Source organism: Coffea arabica, chromosome 2c (assembly GCF_036785885.1).
Source record: "Coffea arabica cultivar ET-39 chromosome 2c, Coffea Arabica ET-39 HiFi, whole genome shotgun sequence".
Taxonomy (NCBI): domain Eukaryota; kingdom Viridiplantae; phylum Streptophyta; class Magnoliopsida; order Gentianales; family Rubiaceae; genus Coffea; species Coffea arabica.
Window position 1 is genome coordinate 73617332 of NC_092312.1, and position 19086 is coordinate 73636417.

Here is a 19086-nt window from a genome sequence, read left to right on the forward strand (position 1 = left end):
GAAAATGGGACGCAAAGTGGCTGCCATTTTTGTTTCATCGAGAAAGGAAACTAGCAAGTGTATGTCATGTCGGCTTTGTTCGTTGCTTGGCAATCTTGAACTCTCCTCTCTTCCTTCATTCCGAAATATTCTTTACCTCAGGATGTTCAGCTTCTCTAGTCTTCTGCCCCTCATTCCACAGTGTTCGGAGTCATATAAAATCTCATTAAACAGCGTATATAAATAAATGCATGTTAAACTTCTATACATCTTTCATCGCATTCCGCCATTTTTCTCAAGCTGATAACACTAATTGCTACGAGTTTACAGGCAAAAATACGCGATTAAGATCTGTCCATGGCGGCAGGGGAGCCCCGGTCTTTCGAATACACACCAACATGGGTTGTGACCGTCGTCTGCTTTATCATTGTTCTCATATCTCTCGGGGCTGAGCGGGGTCTTCATCGACTCGGAAAGGTATCCAAAATCTTCCTTGCTCGCAAGAAAATCCGTTTTTCCAACTTAGCGTTCGGCCTATTTATTCTGATTGTCTGTTGTTTTGGATTCAGTTGTTCAAGCACAGGAAGCTACACTCGTTGTATGAGGCATTAGAGAAGGTCAAGGGAGGTCTGTGACTGTTAATTAAGTATCCCAGAATTTCTGATCAACAGCAGTATTCACAACTTTGCCTTACGATGCATGTGCTGTTTTCCTTTCCATTGTTGCAGAATTGATGCTTTTGGGGTTTATTTCCTTACTCTTGACGGTGTTTCAAGCTCTAATAAGCCATCTATGCATTCCTCATGATTCTGCAAACATCATGCTCCCATGCAAGCTTAAAACTGGGGCATCCTCTGGTGGTTCTGAGCATCTTGACATCGCAAAACATGGGAGGAGGCTTTTGGCTGAGGATGTGAGCTTGGAAACTTGTGCACGCCAGGTATCATCATGTTTCCCCAAAAAAAAAAAAAACTTTCTGGTCTAAATGCAGAGAATTCATGCATACATGGGTTCCATTCTACTACTCAAATTAAGAAGATAATTTCCAAGTTTGTATGTTTGTGGTTTCAATTGTTTTTTTTTTTTTCTTTTCTTGTTTATATGTTGGATTACATTTACAGGGAAAACTCCCACTGTTGTCGCTGGAAGCATTGCATCAGCTTCACATCTTCATATTTGTGTTGGCTGTGGTTCATGTGGTCTTCTGTGTTACCACCATGCTTCTAGGAGGAGCAAAGGTACTGCATTCGAAGCTCGTTGTACAATAACATGAAAATCATGCAGTCCCGCTGGAATTTTTGTTGCCTCTGTTCGGAAGATAAGTTGCAAAGTGAATTTAACGGCGTCAAATGGTATAATTAGTCTGGTCGAAAAGCTAAAATACCCCTCAGTGAAAAAAAAAATGAAAGATATTTAGTATGTGTGTTTTAATTTATCTTTTGGTTATCCATTCCGAAAAATCTGAATTACACACTAAAAATTTCTAGTTTGGTAAAAGTTGTGTTCCGACGACTGCATCAAATATGATCTCAAATCTTGCGGCTTAAATTATCTATACATCTTCCGGAGAAGTTACAGTAGTTTTTCAGAGTGCAAATCCCATATTCGATCTATATATTTAATCAAACAAAGTGAATTGTTGGTTTTTGTCTAAATTTAGCAATTTTTTTTTTTTTTAAATTCATAAACTTGATCTCATCGTAGATAAGACTATGGAAGCACTGGGAGAATTCAATTAGAAGCGAGACATCACAACCACATAGGGGTAATTTTTCTGGCAAATTATTACTTTCTTTATAAACAAAATTATGCTTTTAAATAGCAATTACTAGCAGCTATTTAAGAATTATATATATTCTACCAAGAATTATTTGGTTCCGTTGGTCTAAAAAACAATTTTATTTTATTTTTTTTTTGGTGGGGTTTGTTGCACTTTTCGTTGTTGCAGCTCATGCAATTCATATCCACCACCACCGAATATTCAAGGAGAGAGCGGGGAGATATTGGAGAAAGTTTGCTGTTGTGAGTTGGGTGGTGAGTTTCTTTACCCTCTTCATTAATGAGTTGTACTAAAAATAATTTGACTTATCCATGTTAAATATTTAGCTTTAGAACCCATTGTCATATGATAGTACATTTTACCTGCTCATTGTAAATATCATTTACTAGAAGAAGTAGTTAGTTTAGGGGTTAATTACTTTTGCCTCCCTTATAATTTGGCCATCCCAGACAAAATATACCAGCAATTAAAATACCCAATTCTTTTATTCTAACATTGAATAACCCTGAAAAACTAGGGAAATTCTCTTTTTTCCTATGAATTTTCTTCTAAGTCTATGGCAGATTTTCTTGATCCTATCACGTTCCGCTAAAAATTGGCAAATGAATGATCCATATTTGAGAAGATGTCTCTCATATTTGAGAAGGCATTTAATTACTTAAATTGAGTAAAAATGGACCACGTATTATCGTTTATGATTACTATCTATCTTCTCCGGAGATATATTGACTAAAAACGAACCATACATAAATATATATATATATATATATATATATATATATATATATATATATATATATATTTTGGTGGGAAACATCATTTTGAGATGCATTTTCTCTTGATTTAATTTGTCTATGGCTTGGTGAAGTAACTTCCAATCTTTCATCTCATACAAAATTTTTTTGTTGGTCCAAAATCTTTTGCAGGTATCGTTCTTCAAGCAGTTTTATGGCTCAGTCACCAAGTCAGACTACATTGCTTTGCGAAGAGGATTTATACGTGTACAATTATCAATTAACATTGCTCTGATTCAAACATGTAATTTCTGGTGTAAACAAATATTTTTGTTCCATCATTCTTCATTGTGTGTGCTGTCCACCTCTCTTGCTTTCAGGCTCATTGTCCCTCCATGCCTCACTTCGATTTTCACACTTACATGATGCGAACCCTCGAACAGGACTTCAAGAAAATAGTTGGTATAAGGTATGACTAGCTGCCTACCTATACACATTCAACTTCTCATATTCTAGACTATAATGAAAAGTCATTCCAACAATGTTGATGCCTGATCCTTAACAACAGCTGGTACTTGTGGGTCTTTGTAATGGTCTTTTTGTTGATGGATTTGGCAGGTATGTCAAATTCTTCTTTGGTTTCTGTATTTCATTCTTGTCATGACCACATTTGGAAAATTTATATTGATCCTGCCCTTCTGTGCATGGTTAATTGCTGCAGGGTGGCACTCGTACTTCTGGCTATCATTCTTGCCTTTAGCAGTGAGTAAATCAACTTAATTTACCCCCTTAAATAGCTGTTACCTGCTCAGTTCATGCAGCTACTAAGGTTTTCATGAGGTTCAAATTGCAGCTATTACTTCTCGTGGGTGCTAAATTAGAGCACATAATTACTGAATTAGCTCAAGAGGTTGCAGAGAAAAGGAATGGAGAAGCTGATGCTGCACCGGTGAAGCCTTCTGATGAACTTTTTTGGTTTCATAGCCCAAATCTTTTCCTATACTTGATTCACTTCATATTGTTTCAAAATTCATTCGAGATTGCTTTTCTTTTTTGGGTTTGGGTAAGTGAGTTGATAATTTTTGCTGATTGATGCATTGTTCTTGATCATGCGGAACAACTTCCAAGTGTACTAACCCAAACCCGTTTCATCACCCTCCAGACCACATATGGGTTCAAATCATGCATTATGGAAGAATTGGGATTTATTATCCCAAGACTTGCAATAGGGTAATTACTAGGAAATGAGAAAAATAAATATTATAGCTTCCCTGCCCTTATTTTGTCCATTGACAAATATTTATTCATCGATGCAGGATACTTGTCCAAGTTCTTTGCAGTTACAGTACCTTACCTTTATATGCTTTAGTCACACAGGTACTATAAATTAAGAATGATACTACTGATGTCGAACTAAAAATTTTATATCTTTTTCCTAACTATTTATTTTTGTTTATTTATTATATTATAGATGGGTAGCATGTTTAAGCAAACCATGTTCGATGAATACATACACCAGCTTATTTTGAAATGGGCAAGGAGGACACCTAGTTCCGCCGCCGGTGAAAGTCACAGGTTGGCCAGCCAATCTACGGAGAGCATTCATGCTTCTGAGCATCCAACTCTTGATGATGCTATTGCAACATCAGTAATTGAGCTTAATCATCACAACGAATCTCAAACACCATTTTCATGATGATCTTTTAATTCGAGGAAGATGTATGTACCATCGTGTATCCATTTCATAAATGAGCAGATAACAAAAGTTTCTTCTTCTTCTTTTTTTTTTTTTTTGTGTTTCTCTTTTCTTGTCTTCTGTAAATAACAGCATCATAATTGATGAGATTAGATTCTAATTTAAGTGATAGCTCATGTTTAAAGGGTTAAAATAATAATAATAAAATAGGACTCTTGAAGGGGGAAGCAGAAAGAGAGGAGAAAGGGGAGGGGAGGAGGGAGGAGGAGGGACGAGAGAAGGGGAAGGGGTGGCGGGTGATGGCGTGTTTTTGGTGGTTGGTGGTGGTGGTGATGGGGTGTTTGTTTTATATATATATATATATTTGGAGTTGTTTTTTGATATATTGTATGGATGTGAAGATTTGGAGTTGTTTTTATTTGTTTATTACCGTAACATTATATATGAAAAACTTATTTTTAAAAAAATTGAGGAATCCAAACGGAGCAAATAGTAGTATCGATTATATTTCAAAGACCAAAATATTTGGGCTACTAGTTATACGGCTAAATTATCATTCAATGATGTTTGCAGCAGTCACATACTTCTATAATCATATGGACCATCTTTTAATTCAAGCAGGTGACTTTCTGATTCTGTAGGAAAACATATCTAACAGAGGAACTAGACCAAGCAGAACAAACTGGGCAACAGTTTGATCGGAGTAATCATGCTATGCTGCAACTTCCCATGTATTGTGCTTAGTTATTTCATGTTATACAGTGTACATCAACATGGTGAGATCCTTCTTGATGACTTAAAGCAGAAGGACAAGCATTGAATGAATAAAGGAATAGGAAAAATTGTATGCTGATCTTAAGTAATCTATGAAAGACTACTTTTGCCCCTTAGACAGGGAAAAATGACAGCCTAAGCATAGTTACAAAAGCCACTTAGTTGATAAGATGGGGAAACCTGATGAGGCAGAAAGAGTTCTATGGTAGTGAGCCTATATGTTGGCACATAATTTAACATGTTGAAGCCAGACAAGCCACTGGGGTTAGAATGCCACACCTTTGTTGTTTCATTTACTGAAGATGCTTCTCTGACACAGATATCTTTTTCCTCTTACATTTGGCATTCCTTTTGGGTCTCATATTAGTTGCAGTAATAAGCTTATAGTTGGTTGGAGGCATTTCACTTGGCTTCCCAAACCAATCCTCATAAAAGCTCCATACCTCTGACCTGTTCAAGAGAAAATTCAAGAATATGGTACCTATGCACTAGGGAAGTAAAAAAGTATAAGGTCACAGACAGAGAAATTGAAACTGTTCATTTACCAGTATGCCAAAAACTGAAATGGTGCATACTTTCCATAGATTATTTCGAGATCCCCATCAACTGTCTTGATGGTAGTCTGTCTGGCATGAACCTGAAATGCATATTTTAAATTTTATAGTATATACCAGGCCAGAAAGTAAATATGCATGGCACCAAAAATGCACAAGATTATTAAAGAAAGTACCTGTTTCATATGCCTAATTGTTTCTGAATCAGAGGGAATGACATGATAAAATCCCATGCACATAAGAACATTAGCACATGTAAAAGGGCCGAATCCATCAATTTCTTTTAATTGCTCAGCCAAAATATTGTAGCTAGATAAGGTTGGTTGTCTACCAGTTTCTTCAAGTTCTCCCAACTTGATACCACCTTGAACCACAAGCTGGGCAAGTTTCAATATGCGACTAGCTCGATAACCAAGATTGCAACGCCTTGCTAAAACAGATTCATCAAGACTTGCTAATTCATTTGGGCTTGGGAAATTACCAATCCTACAGCAATTATAAGGTTCGGACCCATCTGAACATGAAAAGTCGTCCAACTGGGGAAAATTTATTAGCCTTCCATCCCCAACCATTTTGGAGCAGTGTAAAACATGATCACAAGCCATTTTGAACACTGAAACTTCCTCTCCGACAGCATTTGCATCAGTAAACTTGTTTGCTAAATTCTCTGGACACTTTTGAACTTCCATCTTTCTCTTTGTTTCCTTCCCAGCAGGTGTTTTTGGAATAAAATGCTCACTGTCAGCTGTTTGACTTCTGGAATCTGTGTCATTATGAACTTTATCCCTTGACAATGGGTATTGCAGTTCCCACTGAAGCTCACAAAGGGCTGTAGCCATGCTCAAACTCCTTGGCCACCTGAAAGAGGGAAAAACTACGATGATTATCTACTTCTTTAAGTCCAAAACATCTCAAAATCTAACTCTTCACGACCATTCTATGCTTTGCAGGCAAAAAGAGCCCCATTATCAGTTTCACAACACATAGATAAAACCAGTAACCAACTAATCATTTGTGAAAAACCTTTGCAACCTTGTTAGTTGTTATATGAAGCATAATCACAGCAACCAAATGTCTAGATATGCCATCACGACTGACATCCTAAGACCTTCTAGTGGTCTAGTCGATTACTATGAATCTATTAACATAAATCCATGACATCCGAATATCGTTGCCTTAAATATATACTGAATGCAAGCTATTCTTAAAAAGAATAGTTTGCAGTTAAACCAATAGAGTTCTCATATGCAAATCCCATGGATAAGAATATTTTGAATTTGGTAGAGTAGGAAAGAACATTCAAAAGCAATCAAGGCTCTAATGACAACTGCTTTTCGGGAAAGCATTTTTCCCTACTCTACCAAACTTGAAATAATCTGCCTCTTATATGGGGCTTTGTCAGATGAGAAGTCTGTTAATTTAACTGCCAGCTACCAAGCACAAATTGTTGGACCTTTTACTACACTGTTAGCAAACATGATCTTTATTTCTTCATCGAAGGGTAGACCCAAAGGATAAACTCAAAGTTTCATTACCTCAACACATCGAAGGTACAAGACAATGACCGTACATACTTGCACGAGACAGATTCTACAAGCAGGGCAGAATTCAGCAACGGAAAACCCACTTACTGGCAATTGCAGAGGAGGATACACTTAATCATGTCCTCGAACAAGGTTGGTGACCTGAATATTCTCCCAAATTCCCTCTCTTTTGCTTCCGTGTGGATCTCTTGAAAGTCCCTCACAGTCCTATTATCTTCCTCTAACAATCGTAGCATTCGCCTTACTTGATTCTACACACAAAATTTGTGAGAAGGATGCACTCCCTAGCCCAATGAATATAAAAAGCCACAATTTTGATTTTAGTTATTGCAAAACACATTTCTACGGCTTTGTCCAGGGAATGTACATTTAACATTGCACATACAAATCATCATATGAATGCTTTACACTAAATAATTCTTGATTTTCGCCCTCTTAGCTGGGCAATCGGGGTGTGCCGTTTGCATTAATTTTCCCAATTTTAGTTGAACAACTACTATTGATAATAGGGGTATTAGAAGGCGAAATAATGTGCTTATTTTTAAGGCTGCTTTTACAATTATGAATCTCATATATGAGGACAGTAATAATAACAATAATAATAATAAATCTCATACACCAAAACATTAGGAATCATTAAAGGCTATGAATCATACAACCTGAAAGCATCCCCACCCATTTTAATCAAATGTCAAATTTCTCCTTAATTCCTTTCATTTGCTTTACTGATTTTCAAAATTCACGCCGACAAGATATAAGAAAGAAATGAAAAAGCCCAGAAGAGATTAGGAAGAAGAGTACCAGCAAGGAGTGTTGTTGTGGAGAAGATAGAGAATCAGTCCCAAAGACTTGAAGTTTGAGGGATTGAGAAGGGCGACAGGACTGTGAGATTTTGACGGTGACTGACTTTTGGTGATCAGGGTCGTTGAGACTGAGGCTGAGACGAAGAGGGCGTTGAAGGGTCTTGGATTTTGGGTCCCAGAAATTTGGTGCCATCATGAATAGCCCATGGCTGCAGACTGCTTTTTCCAGTTTGAACGTGGCTGCAGCCTCTCCAAGCGGCAGCTCCACCACCGTGGTCAGGTGGTTTCCGCCGGTTAAGCTGCTCTGGATTTCCATTTCCGATACTTGCCGTTAACTGACTGAGTAGTTCGTGGAAGTGTCAAATTAAGTAGTCGTATGGTATGGAAAAATTATATGAGATGAGAAACGAATGAAAACGGCCCACAAAAAAAATAAAAAAAAAAGAAGGAATTGTAAATATTTTAGTGTTCTATGTCCAAAGAACCAAAGATTCTAGTATGCTTGGATTTGATGAAAATTTAAGGGGTTTTTTGTTTATGCAAATTAACCTCAGTTCCCATCCTATATCTTTTTTCCATTGCATACAAGTAAAGGACGAAAAGCTAGCTTGCATGGTTTCTACATCAGTTTACACTTTACACTACAGGTAGGATTCATCATTCATAGAGGTGCTACTTCGGACCGTCTCCTTTCATTCTTTCTTCTTCTTTTTTAACCCTATAATATGCGCAGGAACTTGCTTAATATATTATGCATGTACAATGATCATAATATATTGCTAATAACTAAAACTTGTAATTTCTGATGAAACCAATACTTTTCTTCTTAATTAGCATTCTTGATGTCTTGTCCCTATCTTGCTTTCAGGGCCACTTATACCCACTTAATTACCCACTTATAGAGCTGCAGTTAACTACTTCTTTTGTGCAGCATTGAGGTTTTAATCTTTGTCCAATTGAAGCTATATATTATTTCTAGTAGGTGCAAACTTAGAACATGAGTGAAGCATTCGGATGAACTGTTTTGGTTTCACCTCCCAGCTCTGGTTCTATACTTGATTCACTTCATATCGATCGTTTCAGAATTCATTTGAGATTTGCTTTTCTTTTCTGGGTTTGGGTAAGTAAATTGACATTTTGGCTGATTCATTGTTCTTGATGTCATGTTGAATGTCTTCAAGTGTACTAATCCAAAGCCGTTTTTATCACTCTGTAGGGCACATATGGGTTCAAACTTTCCAAATCATAAATTATGGGAGAATTGGGTTTTAATATTCCGAGACTTACTTAGGGTAATCACTTGGAAGGACTAAATGTATACACATTGATAACTATTGCTCATGCAGAATAATTGTTCAAGTCCTTTCCAGTTGCAACACTTTACCTTTTGCGTGCTTTACTCTCACAGATATTAAATACAGAAGACGTTAATTATTTTCTATCTGAAAAAATGTATTTTCTATCTCTGTTTTTTTTTTTTTTTTTTTGGAAAAAATTTTGAGTACATTTGATATAGCCCATATTTTAGCATAGATATTCAACCATTTGGAAGAAGCAATTTTTTTTAATTACCACATTTATGACTACCCTAATTCTCACAAGCTTTGGCAAAAGTTTAGGAATAACATAATATTGATTTTTTACTTAAATTTTGATTTCTGATCGTTAATCTATTTTACACGGACATGTAGCTTGTTTTAAGCCAAACACGCTTAACTTTTTTTTTTGAGCGGAAAAAAGTTTAAATGAATTCGACTCCGATCATGGATCAGAGTATGCCTTCGAAATCATATTCTTACAAATCACCTGTCAGACACGCTTGATGCCTATACATAAGGGCAAATTTTGGGGTGGCAAGATGCTTTGGAAGACTTGGAAGTCATAGGCAGCAGGTTAACGAATCTATCAGTAGCATTTATTTTGCTGAGCATCCATCTCTTGGTGATGACATTACTACCTCAGTAATTGTGCTTACACATCAAAACATACCTGAAATACCATTTTCTTATCTTTTAACTCGAGGAAGATGTACTATTTATTTAATTCATAAACGAGTAGATAATGAATTTTTGTTTGTTTTTTATTTTCTTGTTTGTAAATAACAGCATTAAATTAATCATAAGGTTAATTGCTAATTTAATTGCTAATTAACTAGAGCAGATGGCTCATGTTTGAAGGGTTAAAGAATAATCTTGAGCATGATTTCGTTGGCAACCAATCACATTTAGAAATTACGCTAAACTATATATATATATAAAAGCAAGCTATCGAAAACATTTGATTTTATAATGCATTTGGTCTAGAAACAAAAAAAAAAAAAACATTTGATTATTATGTAATCTATTTGGTCGGTCTATAAGCATAAAAATCCGATATAAATTGATAAATTAATTTAGGTAACAATATAGGTAGATAAGTTGATTTAGGTAACAAATACAACACTGATGCAAATTCCTAGTGTCCAGTTTCCAAAAGTGAACTATAGAACAGATACTAGAAGTCTATCTTGACAAGGATTAACTAATAAGAATACCGAATCCAATCTAGACAAGGATTCATAATGTAATACGAGAGATCGTTTCGCCACAAAAGTTGAGCCCACCCTGCAAAAGAGTTTCCTGTAGATGATGGTACAAACGCCAATGCTATCAAGATGTATAATATCGCATTCTAAGCCGCCACCATCCCCTCTTGAAGATCAATAATTGTGCAGCAGTTTCATCAAGAAGTGATTCAGTTGCGGCGTTCTCAAGATGGTCAAGATGACAAGTATCTTCACCGCTACAACTTTGAAGTGGAAGAAGTACAAAAAACTTGGAGCCGGATCGTACGGGACCGTATACTTGGCTGGTGAAGCTAATTCTGTATTCCTGGGAGGTTCGTTTGCAGCAGTTAAGAGTGCAGAGTTTCAGCACTCAAAAGAAACTGTAAAGGAGGCGGAGTTCTTGAAAGAAGTAGCAGATAATCCCTATATTGTTCGGTGCTTTGCCGAGGATATTAGCATCGAGAATGGAAAAGAAGTTTACAACATGTTAATGGAATATGCACCCGGAGGCACCCTTCATGATCTGATCGTTGCTTACAACGTCATGGGAAGTACTATGCCAGAATCCCATGCAGCCGCTTACGCCTACATGTTGCTTAGTGGTCTTTCCCATGTTCATCGGAGAGGGTTAGTTCACTGCGACCTGAAGCCCTGCAACATCCTCGTTTTTCCAAAAATAAATGGGACTGATTTGCTCCACCTGAAGATCGCTGATTTTGGGCTAGCCAAGCGCGTTTGGGAGGAGGATCGAGTCGGATTGTTCCGTCGCCATCGTGGCACGCGGGTTTATGCGTCGCCGGAGTCCATAATGTTTGGGATGCACGGGACAGCAACCGATGTATGGTCACTTGGATGCACTATCTTGGAGATGATGACGGGAAGGCAAACTTGGACGGACGAGGAGATGTGGGATTTGTATGTTGAGACGGTGCAAGGTCCATCTTCAGTAATTTCCCAACTTGGAAAAGACTTTCTGAGCAGATTCTTCCTAACGGATCCAAATTGTAGATGGACCGCTCCCATGCTTCTTGATCATCCGTTTATTACACGAAATATCAAGGGATTACCTCCAGTTGAAGAAACTCAATTTCAGAACAACCCTTTTGGCATCTACGATAGATGGATTGTTATCGAGCACCTGTTCTCGACTCCGATTCAACCTCACTCATATCCTTTCTTCTTGTCTCAACCCTCCCGTCCTAAAGAGAATAGTTCATATCAGTTTTTCCCAATTCAATGCAATACACGAGCCGTTGTTGGAGGCCCGTTTTCTATTCCTTGTGGAATAGAATCGATCAACCGTCTCCTGGCATGAGAAGTACAAGATCGCGCGCAGGGAAGATTCAGAGGCAAGTAACACGCATGAATTACATCAGTTCGTCCACGTTAAAGATGCAGATCGAGTTAACAATGACTCTCAAGTGTTGCAGTATATAGAAGAGCAGTGTTCGTCCACGTTAAAGACTTGAAGCTGGCAGACCCACAAAGACTTCGACGCAGAGAAGATCTTCAGCTGACAACATGTACCACAGAACTACGTGGGGCTTGATCCCATAAATAAAACCATTTTTATGGATACGCAGGCAGGAATCAATAATGAGCATGCAATCAGAGTAAACAACCTGGAAGTAATAGTCAATTGAAGTGGCCTTATATTAGTAGTTGCACGGTATGGGGAAGTTTTTGAGGGAAAAAAATAAAAATGGAAATAATAGAAGAGTTGTAACTGCTAGTGTGTAATATGACCAAAAAAAAAAATGGAAGGTATGATAATATTTTCCTAGTTGATAATATTTTTCTATGTATAGTTTTTGTTTGTAATATTTCTAAATAATGTTTAGAGAAAATCTTTTTTAAATTCAAAATAATGTTGAATTAGATGTTATTCTTGCAAATTTATATCTCTTAAATTCTGTTTTGTTTGTAGTTTATTCCTTTTACACTAGTAGAATGGAACAAGAACACAAGGCTCAAGTATCAAGAATCAGAAGTCATTATTGATTCTAGTCCTCAGTCCCCTCACCCATTCTTTATAATCTGGCACACGCATACAAGTACGACCATTGCCTAATAATTGGCATCAGTCTCACGCAGGCATTGAAGCAGTTCCTATGGACTTGGGACAAACGTTCATGAGCTGACAGCTGATATTTCATGTGCCAGATTATAAAGAAACTGGAGACACCAAGAAAACCTCCAGAACTAGAAGATGTTAGGCTGTGATATATGTTCTCAATGGATGTGGATTTCAATTTATCTAGTTACAAGTTGTCAATTTCCCAAGGGATCTAAAAGAACTCCCCTGGAAGCTCAGTCAGATTATATACACTCCCAAACATGCCTAAGCTATGTATATATAAATCACCGTCATGATTGGAAACTCATTTGTTTGGGCTTTTCAAGAGGAAGCTTCTCCATCTCACGATTTTCATTGCCATGGGCAGATTCTGAGTCATTGGTCTCTGCCCTTTTAAGTTCATCCATTTTCCTCTTTGTGTAGACTGTGAAGAGAACTACAGTGATGATTGCTACAACAAAAGAAATGACATTGTAGATTATCTCCAATGGAGTCAAATGATAGTTCCCGTACTTGACATCTGCAAATGTTCTTATTAGCCGACCACTGCAAGAGGAACATAAAATACACAAATTCAGACATTAGCACCAGTGTGTATAACGAGGATTTCAAGAAAGCACATGTTTCATATTTAATTGATCTACATCAAAAACAGGTTTGCTAACTATAGCTCTAAAACTGGTTTACTCGGTGATGCACTTATCATCAAACAGACAGTAAAAGAGATGCAGAAGTATGCGAATGAAATTAAGAGTTGATTAAGTGATAATCCAATAATAAAAAAAAATGCCTCACTGCTCCTTTATTTTGTAGAGGGCCTAATGCAAATATGTATGTATTTAGGTAACCAGCCAGTAGTTGTAGAGAAAAAACAGGTATTGCAACTAACCTGTAGATGTAAAGGAAGGCTTCAGGAATCATCCCTGCGATTGATCCACCTAAGTATGGCCAAAATCTCATGCTTGTCACGACTACAGCATAGTTGAAAATTGTATATGGAAATGGCGAGACCCTGAACAGGGCAACCACTTGAAATTGGTGAAACCAACTTCCTTCTGCTGCCAGTCTGATCATAGCAGCTTTATCGGGCCATCTCTTTAACCATTGCTGCAGATTCAGCAGAGAAAGGAGATTTACTAGTTAGAAAATCAAGGAACCATATATCATAGGAGAAGAAGGACATCCATAAGAACCCCCCCCCCCCCCCTTCTTTTTTCCCGGGAAAAGAAGAAGAAGAAGAAGAAGGCAACCGCTGTCTTACATGAATTTTGTCTCTGAAGAGTAAACCAATCCAATAGGGCAGGACCATCCCAACAGTGGTTCCAACCATTATTATCACAAATCCAAGACCATATCCAAATATCATCCCAGCCAGCCACATGGAAGGGCCAGATGGAATTAGAAACACAGGAAATAGTGCCAAAGAAGCAACAAGCACCAGTGCAAGTGTTGGACGACCAAAAGAAGTAGCTTCCCATTGCAGAATAGGCATAAGTACCTAAGCCAGTATTTAAACAAAATAGCTCAGTACCTAGCAGTTGTATTGTCCTAGGGTACAATAGGATATATGTAACAAACCCCAAGCAATTTTCATGATGACATGTTCACCATTATCATGGCCTACAGCATAAAATGACTGGAGTTCTGGTGCTATAAGTACCAAATTGCACGAGTAGATACAAATCGTCTATTGGACTAAGAAGCAACCACGAACAGCTGGAACATTCTCCAGATAAATCTGGAATGCAGGGCTTTATACATTGTAGAATACAAAATGTCAAATTAGAAGCCATTCACACATATCCAGAATTGTAGGTAACAGGAAGGCATCAAGACTGGTGTTATAGGCAATTCATGGCCACTTCTGGAGAGAGAGATCGACAGGCTTGTGCAAATACTCAGAACCAGAGTGAGTGTAAAAAGTTCTTTCTATAACAATTGCTTGAAAAAACCATCTGGCCCACTACACACCTACATCCTTCTAGTTGGACCCCAGTTTACAGAATTTGAGGACTTCATCATGCTATTTACATGAAGTGAAAATCGATTACTGACCAAAAGATTTTCTTAATTTAATCAACAGATTTAGCATTTTTTTGTTTTTATCCTATCAGGTTATGATTTTCTCCCCAGTTTTTATTATTTATCTTTTTTGGGAGGGGCTAGGGTATGGGAGGAAGAGGAAGAGAAGTAGAAGCTTAATGAAGCATAGGAGATACCTTCTCAAAAAGAAAGGGAAGTCCCCATTTGAGAAGAACAAGAAGAATAATAACTGTGCTTGAACACCATATGAAGGCCTTGATCCACCAAATAAGAGACCATCTGCTTGAAGCTTGAGGTTGCAAATTAACATCTCCAGCTGTTCTAGGTTCATCAGAAATAACAAGCCTCACATATTCACTCTCTCCCCTAACACCTGCAGTGTTTGTGTGGGTTTTTCCAAACTTTTCAGCCGAATCTGGCATCTTTATTGAGACACCAGAAAATCTGTCAAAAAAGAATTTAAGAAAAAGAAGATTAAGCGCTCATCAAAAGACCCAATATTGTAGTTACACTCGAAATAGAATTGAAATAAAAATATTAGATTTTCCGTCATGAACAAGGGAAAATTATTTCTCAGAAACATAGCTGACACACACACTGCAAATTAAAGGTTAAATAGAAAACTTGCTAGGTCAGGATTAAACAATGTAAATTTTATCTAACAGCTATAAATAAGGCATCAAACCATCTGAAAGATGTAGATCTTTAGCACAGTGGGGGAAAACAACTCTTCTGCTAAGGTTCTTATTATCAAATATCATGTACTCTAATTTACAGACACTGAAGGTTCATGACTCATGAGTTGAGTTATTGTTGTTAACCCATAGAACAAGAAAGGCCATCAGATGCTAGATTTCTTCAGCTAATTGAGCATATAACAGCCAACTTCTGGATTAAGCAATTTTTTTCAAAGCATAGCCACAGTACAAAAGATGCAAAAAGATCTCCCCAAAAGGGATTGAGCTCTGTCAATGGGTATTTAAGCATAAGCTCCTGCTTCAGTGAAGAAGCGATATTTCCTTTCATCAACTTGCAACTTTTTTGTTTTTCAGTGCAGAGCTCAAATTTTTCAATCAATATAATTTCCTTGCATCAATTTGCAGCCAAATAGACAATGTACAAGAAAAAACATAAGCAAAAGGAGACTCATTTCTATAGCGATAATTATTAAAAACAAAAAAATTAGGAGGTAGAAAGTACACGGACATGGCAGCAAGATCAAGTAATTTGTCTCCAATATGTTTGCAATTGTAAGACAGCATGACCATGTTAGTCTAGCAACAGAACATTACAAAATCTCGTAGATTTTGGGTCCAAAAAGTTCTTCACATAATTAAGGGCTCTACTTCGTAACTTCTGCAGCTTATCTGATCTATTTTCAATAGCTATATCATGTCCATAGAAGACAAAGCAGTATGATACATATCAAAATGGCTTCACATGTCAAACAAAGGAGAAGACTGGAATCAGCTATATTCCAAGGCATGTGCAAGCAGTAACAAGATGATGTGATGATTTATACTGCTTCATCCTGTAATAAACCATTCTGTCTTGAATAAATGCGTACCATACCTATTAAACTGGAGGTGCTTGTAATCATTCAAAACCAAGAATCCTCCCTTCCAGCTAGAGAAGTATTTTCCTAGAAACAGAAAAGCATTTCCCAAGTATTTTGGAATCTGCATAAACACCAGAAGGCAACATCTTTAATAGTGTTACAATTACAAAGAACAAGAAGAAGAACATTAGTGGTACTAAATACAGAATCAGCATAGAATTGACCATTTTATCCTTCCCGCACAGACAAAGAAACTGCAAATCGAGAACACATAATTGCTAAATTTTATACATGCATGGTTGAGAACTGTTTTTATTCAACATTTCTTTCAGGAACTAAATAGTTCCCTGATGAAATAGTTCAGCTCGATATGCAAGCAAACCAAACATGATCAAAGAAAATAAAAATTTGGAAGACGGAAATAAAAATAAATGCGAAACTTGATAAACTGTGGCCATAGTATGCCTTCAGCTTCTAATGATCATCAGGCAGTTTTGGCAGGCAAAAACCTACACCCCGGATTGAAAGAGTGAATTTCTCAAACTTTACAAACAAATACAGAAAAACCCGTTTTGGTAATCAACACTTGCCAATACAAATTAGTGAAGTAGTAGATGGTAGTATCAAGTCGTATTTCCAACTGGTAGAATTCTACGCTAGTACAAAAGATACGTGTAACAAATAGCTTATTAGTTGGCTTTTATGATTTCTGACAAAGAAACAACAACGAGAAGAACAAGCTGTAGTTAGCAAGGAAAACCAAAAAGAAAAGAAAAAGAAAAAAGAAAATGAATTCATTTGCACCCACCTCCGGAACTAACTATGCCAACAAGAATATGCCCATCCAGAAAAAGATCCCAACCAACCATTTCTTTCTTCAACCTTCTTTATTTGGGTCCATATGTAAAATCCACCCCCACACCCACCCAACCAACCCCCCCCTCCCCACAAAAACACCCCAACCAAAACGAAAAAAAAGGGGAAAAAGTAAAGAAAAACCTAAGCTTTATAACTGAAACCCGAATTAAACAACAAAATTTCCACATTCCTGAAGAAAGATATTGATGTTACTACCTAGATAAAAAAAAAAAATAAAGAAGTAAACCCAAGAGAAAAGGGGGAAGAAGAGTGGAGAAAATCCCAAAAGGGAGGATTTTAGCGGAACAACTCACTGTGTCAAAAAGGCCGAGTTGAGCTCCGGCTAGTGTACTGTACTGATCAAGCCGCTGTAACCGCTGAAGAGGTGCCCGGAAGGGGAGAACAAGCAAGCGAAATGGTGGTGATTTTTGGATTAGTATTAAAAGATTTATTGCTCAAAGAAAAAAGATTATTTCAAACTGAAAAGCATTTCTAGATTGAAACTAAATATGGTTGCTTAGCAAAGACTACTACTAGTAATCTTGAATAAGCTTTGATCGATGGCGGATGATTATGATTACTATAACAAGGGAAGGTAGACAAGTCAAGCTAACGGCTTTGAAGAACTTTGAAGAGAGTGGGCCCTGGGAAAGAGGTTTAACTCGGTTGGGTTTCTTGGTTTTCTTTAGTATTTATTATCACTCCGCCTTCCTGAATTGACTTTTACTATCGTACACTTCATACTAATTTTCAAATTATAACTCTCAAATATTTGTGATTTTCTTTCTTTTTTTAAGCATAAAGAAAGAAAACCCTCCCCCCCCCCCTTTTTTTTTTGTACAAGAAATTAGGTAAATAAATAAGATAATTTTGGTGTAGATATATGCCACATAATCTAATATTAAATTCTACTCGAGGTTGCGGTGATTTATAAATAAGCACTTTCTGACATAAATACTTTTAACAAAAGTGCTTCTAAATTATCAAAATTAGACCGTTTAATTTACGAAAATTAGTTATCAAGCACCATAACGAGCACTTTTTTTTTTTGTGAATGCACCGCAACTCCAAATGGGGTCTCAATATAACATAATTCCTTGTTGGAAATGGATGAGTAGTTGGGAAAGTTGCAGATTGATCAAATTTTTACTTTTCTTTCTTGTGAGTGTAGAATGTGGAACGTTAGTTGCACCACTCTCTTGGTGGTTGCCGTTTTGGAAACGTTTGCTTGGAAGGATGTTTTTGTGGTGAAAAAAAGGAGAAAGCAAGAGGAGGGGACTGTGACAAGAAAGCGAGGTATGAAGAACCCTTTTGCTTTAGCAAATAGATTATCAATTATGATGATGATGCTTTTGGTTTAAATTGTGGCACTTGTTTTTTTTTTTTTTTTTTTTTGGGTTTCTTTGGTACTTTATCTTATTTGTATGTGGGTTGCCATATTCCGTTGACTACAAATAATTAGTTACATCAAAGTTATACTAATTGGTCAAAATTATTGAATGCTTCGTGCATGCCTTTCTCCTTAATTTTGATCCTTTTTTTCATTTATTTGTTTCTAAATCTTTTTAAAATTTTTTGGGATAGTAACTTTCAAGTTTAAGAAAAGGAAAAAAAAAAAATTGGAAACCACCAAAATCATGGGACAAGAACTGCAGTTTCTGCATTTTTTGTCTTGGCTTCTAGACATGTACGTAATTTCCAAGTCAAAATCGTTTGCTTTCTAGAAACACATAAATGTGAAGACAAAATCAAAATTATAAAAAAAGAAAAGAGGAAAAGTCAACTTTCAGCGTCTTCCCCCAAGAATTTGGAAAATTCGTACGGGTCATGTCATTCTCTATTTTCACTGATCTACATCTTATCGGTGTGTAATACACCATTAATGATTCTTGGACTTTACTATATGGCCTTATTTGGCAGGCAAGCAAGTTTTTAATCAAATTTATCTGCTACAAGTTTTTTAACAACTTTAATTACAGTAATCTTAAAAAAATTTTCAAAAATTTTAAACTATACACTTAAAAATATTCAAAAATTTACTCATTTTAAAAATTTTTTCTACAACTTCTACAGTAAGTTACAGTAAAGTTTGAGACAGACATCTAAAAAACTCACTTGCCGAAGAGGACTTTTCCCTTAAC

The 19086-nt window shown here is 36.7% G+C and overlaps 4 protein-coding genes across 5 annotated transcripts; 2 read left to right on the forward strand and 2 right to left on the reverse strand.

The window, feature by feature from the left end:
• The first annotated feature begins 106 nt into the window (after nt 1–106).
• On the forward strand, nt 107–4266 carry LOC113727909 (MLO-like protein 13). The gene is made up of 14 exons (XM_027252309.2): nt 107–456; nt 549–606; nt 708–919; nt 1101–1217; nt 1684–1744; nt 1928–2013; nt 2686–2760; nt 2874–2962; nt 3062–3111; nt 3215–3255; nt 3347–3556; nt 3656–3723; nt 3810–3870; nt 3965–4266. Exons 1-14 carry the CDS (start codon nt 337–339, stop codon nt 4187–4189), a joined length of 1473 nt encoding a protein of 490 aa, XP_027108110.1. The 5' UTR covers nt 107–336; the 3' UTR covers nt 4190–4266.
• A 638-nt stretch (nt 4267–4904) lies between these two features.
• Nucleotides 4905–8560, reverse strand: LOC140035430 (uncharacterized). The gene is made up of 5 exons (XM_072076421.1): nt 7863–8560; nt 7149–7312; nt 5694–6375; nt 5509–5600; nt 4905–5413 (listed from the first exon to the last, which is right to left on the reverse strand). Exons 1-5 carry the CDS (start codon nt 8178–8180, stop codon nt 5257–5259), a joined length of 1413 nt encoding a protein of 470 aa, XP_071932522.1. The 5' UTR covers nt 8181–8560; the 3' UTR covers nt 4905–5256.
• A 2057-nt stretch (nt 8561–10617) lies between these two features.
• LOC140004433 (mitogen-activated protein kinase kinase kinase 20-like) lies at nt 10618–11958 on the forward strand. The gene is made up of 2 exons (XM_072077176.1): nt 10618–11344; nt 11840–11958. Exons 1-2 carry the CDS (start codon nt 10618–10620, stop codon nt 11956–11958), a joined length of 846 nt encoding a protein of 281 aa, XP_071933277.1.
• Nucleotides 11959–12608: 650 nt separating this feature from the next.
• On the reverse strand, nt 12609–17524 carry LOC113727913 (uncharacterized). 2 transcript variants are annotated; one of them, XM_027252315.2, is made up of 6 exons: nt 17260–17524; nt 16102–16208; nt 14706–14973; nt 13748–13984; nt 13376–13593; nt 12609–13032 (listed from the first exon to the last, which is right to left on the reverse strand). In XM_027252315.2, the coding sequence occupies exons 3-6, from the start codon at nt 14949–14951 to the stop codon at nt 12777–12779; spliced, it is 957 nt and encodes a 318-aa protein (XP_027108116.1). In that variant the 5' UTR covers nt 14952–14973; nt 16102–16208; nt 17260–17524; the 3' UTR covers nt 12609–12776. The 2 variants fall into 2 exon arrangements, with proteins under 2 accessions (XP_027108116.1, XP_027108118.1); XM_027252317.2 differs by lacking the exon at nt 17260–17524 and adding an exon at nt 16896–16993.
• Between the last annotated feature and the right edge of the window lie 1562 nt (nt 17525–19086).